The sequence below is a fragment of the Melanotaenia boesemani genome, chromosome 24 (assembly GCF_017639745.1).
Source record: "Melanotaenia boesemani isolate fMelBoe1 chromosome 24, fMelBoe1.pri, whole genome shotgun sequence".
Lineage (NCBI taxonomy): Eukaryota > Metazoa > Chordata > Actinopteri > Atheriniformes > Melanotaeniidae > Melanotaenia > Melanotaenia boesemani.
The window spans coordinates 5,063,033-5,070,539 of record NC_055705.1 but is presented as its reverse complement, the minus strand read 5'-3'; the positions used below and the strand labels follow the sequence as shown (position 1 = coordinate 5,070,539).

Genomic DNA, 7,507 nt, shown 5'->3' with positions numbered 1-7,507 from the left:
ACCGCTACAGGCCAGGGTGGAGCCATGCTTCCTTGGAGGTGAAGCAGGTCAGCAGACCAGCCTTTTCCTCCCCTCACTGCTCATTCATCCAGAGAAGAAGAGATCTCAGAACAGAGCATCTCTGTGTGAATGTTGCTGTGATTTGGAAACTGAAAGCAGGATGTTCCTCTCTGGTAGAAGAACTTGCTGGTGACCAAAAACAGAAGTACTCTGAAGTACTTCGTGATAACTGCATCCCCATCTGAACGCTGGTCTGAGCTCTGCTGCCTCCAGGGCACCGTGGTCTGGTCTACGGTACATCAGCTTACTCATCCTGATCTCAGCTAAGCTTCAGCCTACACCCCATCATCCTGAGCAGCAGATTTCTGGAGGACTGGTCGGTCCAGTTTCGGAGGACTAGCTACCATGAAATGTCCAACATGGTGCAATGTAGGCCTTTATCAGGAGTGGAGTCAGAACCGGCTGTTTTACCATCTGAAACTATTCAGTTACTGTTGTCTGGCTCCTTTTCAGCTCAATGTAAATAATCCAGAAAGCAGTGATTTATAATCTCATCAAATGGAAGCAGCACAGCAGATTCCTCCTCCTCCTCCTCCTCCTCCTCCTGACGTCTCTGTTCTGACTGCTCACACTGATGGGAAACAGGAAGTGAATAAAGTCAGAGCATCGTCATTTCAGTCTGAATGTGTCATGTTTAATCAGCCATGGAGCGTCTGCATGGCCCTGTCCTCTTGTCTTTCAGAGGAAAGCTGCGTCCCACAGAGGACTTCTTCTCCCACAATGCTTTGCTGTTGGAGGCGTGGCCAGAGGCAGGATGTGTTCTCCTCACACTGTCACGCTGAGAGAAATTCACCACTTTACACTGGAAACATGCCGTTAATGTCGGCAGAAAGCTTGGAATGAGTTCGATTCTGCCGAACCACGGCCAGCCATGAAGGATGAGTCATCACAAACTCACCCATAAGGGGAACGACACAGGAGGAGAATCACTACGGCAACAAGAGGACACACAAAGGAGACGAGGAGGAGAATCACTACGGCAACAAGGGGACACAAAGGGGATGAGGAGGAGAATCACTAAGGAAACAAGAAGACATGGAAGAAACGAGGAAGAGAATCACTAAGGAAACAAGGGGACACAAAGGGGATGAGGAGAAGAATCACTACGGCAACAAGAGGACACACAGAGGAGACGAGGAGGAGAATCACTAAGGAAACAAAGGGACACAGAGGAGACGAGGAGAAGAATCACTAAGGAAACAAAAGGACACAAAGGGGACGAGGAGAATCACTACGGCAACAAGAAGACAAGGAAGAGACGAGGAGGAGAATCACTACGGCAACAAGAGGACACACAGAGGAGACGAGGAGGAGAATCACTACGGCAACAAGAGGACACACAGAGGAGACGAGGAGGAGAATCACTAAGGAAACAAAGGGACACAAAGGGGACGAGGAGAATCACTACGGCAACAAGAAGACAAGGAAGAGACGAGGAAGAGAATCACTAAGGAAACAAAGGGACACAGAGGAGACGAGGAGGAGAATCACTAGGGAAACAAAAGGACACAAAGGGGACGAGGAGGACACGTAGAGGAGACAAGAGAAAAACAAGGAGGAGAACGAGGAAAAAAGCAGAAAGGAAGCTCTAAAGGGAACAAGAAGAGAACCAAGCAGAACGGAGATGTAAGGAAAAATGTCGGAAGAAAGGAGAATCTGCTCTTCCTCCACCGCTGCTCCACCCTGTCTGAACCTGACGTCGGGTCGTGGGACTGAACTCTGAACTCAGCAGTGCCCCCTAGTGGAGGACCTGACTCATCAACCATGGCAACGTCAAACATGCCAGTGTGAGGACGGCGGCAAACGACGTTTGAAAAGGACGACGCTATTTACGTACGCAAGGGAGCGGAAATGGCTCTTAAGAGGCATGAAGGACAGGAAGGAAGGAGAGTAAACAAGGAAAGGAAAGGAACAAAGAGATGAGAAGCATCAAGGACACACGGAGAGGAAGTAAAACCAGAAAACAAGTAAAAACTAAGTAAGGAAGGAGAGGAAACAAGTGAGATGAAACTATGAAAGAAAAATTAAATAAAGGGTAGAAACTTAAAAGATGAAGATGAAGCAAAGAGCCAAAAAGAAAAGAAATTAGACAGGAGGAAAGAAGGAGATGAGGGGATAAAAGAAGGAAAGGAGGAAAGAAGGAGATGAGGGGATAAAAGAAGGAAAGGAGGAAAGAAGGAGATGAGGGGATAAAAGAAGGAAAGGAGGAAAGAAGGAGATGAGGGGATAAAAGAAGGAAAGGAGGAAAGAAGGAGATGAGGGGATAAAAGAAGGAAAGGAGGAAAGAAGGAGATGAAGGGATAAAAGAAGGAAAGGAGGGAAAGAAAGAGATGAGGGGATAAATGAAGGAAAGGAGGGAAAGAAAGAGATGAGGGGATAAAAGAAGGAAAGGAGGGAAAGAAAGAGATGAGGGGATAAAAGAAGGAAAGGAGGAAAGAAGGAGATGAGGGGATAAAAGAAGGAAAGGAGGAAAGAAGGAGATGAGGGGATAAAAGAAGGAAAGGAGGAAAGAAGGAGATGAGGGGATAAAAGAAGGAAAGGAGGAAAGAAGGAGATGAGGGGATAAATTAAGGAAAGGAAGGAAAGAAAGAGATGACGGGTTAAAAGAAAGAAAGGAGGGAAAGAAAGAGATGAGGGGATAAATTAAAGAAAGGAGGGAAGAAGGAGATGAGGGGATAAATTAAAGAAAGGAGGGAAGAAGGAGATGAGGGGATAAAAGAAAGAAAGGAGGAAAGAAGGAGATGAGGGGATAAATTAAAGAAAGGAGGGAAGAAGGAGATGAGGGGATAAATTAAAGAAAGGAGGGAAGAAGGAGATGAGGGGATAAAAGAAGGAAAGGAGGAAAGAAGGAGATGAAGGGATAAAAGAAGGAAAGGAGGAAAGAAGGAGATGAAGGGATAAAAGAAGGAGAGGAGGAAAGAAGGAGATGAAGGGATAAAAGAAGGAGAGGAGGGAAAGAAAGAGATGAGGGGTGAAATTAAAGAAAGGAGGGAAGAAGGAGATGAGGGGATAAAAGAAGGAAAGGAGGAAAGAAGGAGATGAGGGGATAAATTAAAGAAAGGAGGAAAGAAGGAGATGAGGGGATAAAAGAAGGAAAGGAGGGAAAGAAAGAGATGAGGGGATAAAAGAAGGAAAGGAGGAAAGAAGGAGATGAGGGGATAAATTAAAGAAAGGAGGGAAGAAGGAGATGAGGGGATAAAAGAAGGAAAGGAGGAAAGAAGGAGATGAAGGGATAAAAGAAGGAAAGGAGGAAAGAAGGAGATGAAGGGATAAAAGAAGGAAAGGAGGGAAAGAAAGAGATGAGGGGATAAATTAAGGAAAGGAGGGAAAGAAGGAGATGAGGGGATATAAGAAGGAAAGGAGGAAAGAAGGAGATGAAGGGATAAAAGAAGGAAAGGAGGGAAAGAAAGAGATGAGGGGATAAAAGAAGGAAAGGAGGGAAAGAAAGAGATGAGGGGATAAAAGAAGGAAAGGAGGAAAGAAGGAGATGAGGGGATAAAAGAAGGAAAGGAGGAAAGAAAGAGATGAGGGGATAAAAGAAGGAAAGGAGGAAAGAAGGAGATGAGGGGATAAAAGAAGGAAAGGAGGGAAAGAAAGAGATGAGGGGATAAAAGAAGGAAAGGAGGGAAAGAAAGAGATGAGGGGATAAATTAAAGAAAGGAGGGAAGAAGGAGATGAGGGGATAAATTAAGGAAAGGAGGAAAGAAGGGGATGAGGGGATAAAAGAAGGAAAGGAGGGAAAGAAAAAGATGAGGGGATAAAAGAAGGAAAGGAGGGAAAGAAGGAGATGAGGGGATAAATTAAAGAAAGGAGGGAAGAAGGAGATGAAGGGATAAAAGAAGGAAAGGAGGAAAGAAGGAGATGAAGGGATAAAAGAAGGAAAGGAGGGAAAGAAAGAGATGAGGGGATAAAAGAAGGAAAGGAGGGAAAGAAAGAGATGAGGGGATAAAAGAAGGAAAGGAGGAAAGAAGGAGATGAGGGGATAAAAGAAGGAAAGGAGGGAAAGAAAGAGATGAGGGGATAAAGAAGGAAAGGAGGAAAGAAGGAGATGAGGGGATAAAAGAAGGAAAGGAGGGAAAGAAAGAGATGAGGGGATAAAAGAAGGAAAGGAGGGAAAGAAAGAGATGAGGGGATAAATTAAAGAAAGGAGGGAAGAAGGAGATGAGGGGATAAATTAAGGAAAAGGAGGAAAGAAGGAGATGAGGGGATAAAAGAAGGAAAGGAGGGAAAGAAAAAGATGAGGGGATAAAAGAAGGAAAGGAGGGAAAGAAGGAGATGAGGGGATAAAAGAAGGAAAGGAGGAAAGAAGGAGATGAAGGGATAAAAGAAGGAAAGGAGGAAAGAAGGAGATGAAGGGATAAAAGAAGGAAAGGAGGGAAAGAAAGAGATGAGGGGATAAATTAGGAAAGGAGGAAAGAAGGAGATGAGGGGATAAAAGAAGGAAAGGAGGAAAGGAGATGAAGGGATAAAAGAAGGAAAGGAGGGAAAGAAGGAGATGAGGGGATAAAAGAAGGAAAGGAGGAAAGAAGGAGATGAAGGGATAAAAGAAGGAAAGGAGGGAAAGAAAGAGATGAGGGGATAAAAGAAGGAAAGGGGGAAAGAAGGAGATGAGGGGATAAAAGAAGGAAAGGAGGAAAGAAGGAGATGAAGGGATAAAAGAAGGAAAGGAGGAAAGAAGCAGATGAAGGGATAAAAGAAGGAAAGGAGGAAAGAAGGAGATGAAGGGATAAAAGAAGGAAAGGAGGAAAGAAGGAGATGAAGGGATAAAAGAAGGAAAGGAGGGAAAGAAAGAGATGATGGGTTAAATGAAGGAAAGGAGGGAAAGAAAGAGATGACGGGTTAAATGAAGGAAAGGAGGGAAAGAAAGAGATGAGGGGATAAATTAAAGAAAGGAGGGAAAGAAGGAGATGAGGGGATAAATTAAGGAAAGGAGGGAAAGAAGGAGATGAGGGGATAAATTAAGGAAAGGAGAGAAAGAAGGAGATGAGGGGATAAATTAAGGAAAGGAGGGAAAGAAGGAGATGAGGGGATAAATTAAGGAAAGGAGAGAAAGAAGGAGATGAGGGGATAAATTAAGGAAAGGAGGGAAAGAAGGAGATGAGGGGATAAATTAAGGAAAGGAGGGAAAGAAGGAGATGAGGGGATAAATTAAGGAAAGGAGAGAAAGAAGGAGATGAGGGGATAAATTAAGGAAAGGAGGGAAAGAAGGAGATGAGGGGATAAATTAAGGAAAGGAGAGAAAGAAGGAGATGAGGGGATAGATTAAGGAAAGGAGGAAAGAAGGAGATGAGGGGATAAATTAAGGAAAGGAGGGAAGAAGGAGATGAGGGGATAAAAGAAGGAAAGGAGGAAAGAAGGAGATGAAGGGATAAAAGAAGGAAAGGAGGGAAAGAAAGAGATGATGGGTTAAATGAAGGAAAGGAGGGAAAGAAAGAGATGAGGGGATAAATTAAGGAAAGGAGGGAAAGAAGGAGATGAGGGGATAAATTGAGGAAAGGAGAGAAAGAAGGAGATGAGGGGATAAATTAAGGAAAGGAGGGAAAGAAGGAGATGAGGGGATAAATTAAGGAAAGGAGAGAAAGAAGGAGATGAGGGGATAAATTAAGGAAAGGAGGGAAAGAAGGAGATGAGGGGATAAATTAAGGAAAGGAGGGAAAGAAGGAGATGAGGGGATAAATTAAGGAAAGGAGAGAAAGAAGGAGATGAGGGGATAAATTAAGGAAAGGAGGGAAAGAAGGAGATGAGGGGATAAATTAAGGAAAGGAGAGAAAGAAGGAGATGAGGGGATAGATTAAGGAAAGGAGGAAAGAAGGAGATGAGGGGATAAATTAAGGAAAGGAGGGAAGAAGGAGATGAGGGGATAAAAGAAGGAAAGGAGGGAAAGAAAGAGATGAGGGGATAAATTAAGGAAAGGAGGGAAAGAAAGAGATGAGGGGATAAATTAAGGAAAGGAGGGAAAGTAGGAGATTAGGGGATAAATTAAGGAAAGGAAGGAAAGAAGGAGATGAGGGGATAAAAGAAGGAAAGGAGGGAAAGAAAGAGATGAGGGGATAAAAGAAGGAAAGGAGGAAAGAAGGAGATGAGGGGATAAAAGAAGGAAAGGAGGGAAAGAAAGAGATGAGGGGATAAAAGAAGGAAAGGAGGGAAAGAAAGAGATGAGGGGATAAAAGAAGGAAAGGAGGAAAGAAGGAGATGAGGGGATAAAAGAAGGAAAGGAGGGAAAGAAAGAGATGAGGGGATAAAAGAAGGAAAGGAGGAAAGAAGGAGATGAGGGGATAAAAGAAGGAAAGGAGGGAAAGAAGGAGATGAGGGGATAAAAGAAGGAAAGGAGGAAAGAAGGAGATGAAGGGATAAAAGAAGGAAAGGAGGAAAGAAGGAGATGAGGGGATAAAAGAAGGAAAGGAGGAAAGAAGGAGATGAAGGGATAAAAGAAGGAAAGGAGGAAAGAAGGAGATGAAGGGATAAATTAAGGAAAGGAAGGAAAGAAGGAGATGAGGGGATAAAAGAAGGAAAGGAGGGAAAGAAAGAGATGAGGGGATAAAAGAAGGAAAGGAGGAAAGAAGGAGATGAGGGGATAAAAGAAGGAAAGGAGGGAAAGAAAGAGATGAGGGGATAAAAGAAGGAAAGGAGGGAAAGAAAGAGATGAGGGGATAAAAGAAGGAAAGGAGGAAAGAAGGAGATGAGGGGATAAAAGAAGGAAAGGAGGGAAAGAAAGAGATGAGGGGATAAAAGAAGGAAAGGAGGAAAGAAGGAGATGAGGGGATAAAAGAAGGAAAGGAGGGAAAGAAGGAGATGAGGGGATAAAAGAAGGAAAGGAGGAAAGAAGGAGATGAAGGGATAAAAGAAGGAAAGGAGGAAAGAAGGAGATGAGGGGATAAAAGAAGGAAAGGAGGGAAAGAAGGAGATGAGGGGATAAAAGAAGGAAAGGAGGAAAGAAGGAGATGAAGGGATAAAAGAAGGAAAGGAGGGAAAGAAAGAGATGAGGGGATAAAAGAAGGAAAGGGGGAAAGAAGGAGATGAGGGGATAAAAGAAGGAAAGGAGGAAAGAAGGAGATGAAGGGATAAAAGAAGGAAAGGAGGAAAGAAGCAGATGAAGGGATAAAAGAAGGAAAGGAGGAAAGAAGGAGATGAAGGGATAAAAGAAGGAAAGGAGGAAAGAAGGAGATGAAGGGATAAAAGAAGGAAAGGAGGAAAGAAGGAGATGAAGGGATAAAAGAAGGAAAGGAGGGAAAGAAAGAGATGATGGGTTAAATGAAGGAAAGGAGGGAAAGAAAGAGATGAGGGGATAAATTAAGGAAAGGAGGGAAAGAAGGAGATGAGGGGATAAATTAAGGAAAGGAGAGAAAGAAGGAGATGAGGGGATAAATTAAGGAAAGGAGGGAAAGAAGGAGATGAGGGGATAAATTAAGGAAAGGAGAGAAAGAAGGAGATGAGGGGATAAATAAGG

At 43.5% G+C, this 7,507-nt stretch overlaps 1 protein-coding gene across 1 annotated transcript in view; it reads right to left on the bottom strand.

Moving 5' to 3' along the window:
- Window positions 1–694: 694 nt before the first annotated feature.
- LOC121635152 (arf-GAP with GTPase, ANK repeat and PH domain-containing protein 1-like) overlaps window positions 695–7,507 on the bottom strand; it is a 94,419-nt gene continuing 87,606 nt past the window's right edge. The window contains exons 9-10 of the mRNA XM_041978228.1: window positions 959–1,077; window positions 695–838 (exon numbers count right to left, since the gene is read on the bottom strand). Of these exons, the coding sequence (XP_041834162.1) occupies window positions 695–838; window positions 959–1,077 (263 nt within the window). The remainder of the gene's footprint in view (window positions 839–958; window positions 1,078–7,507) is intronic.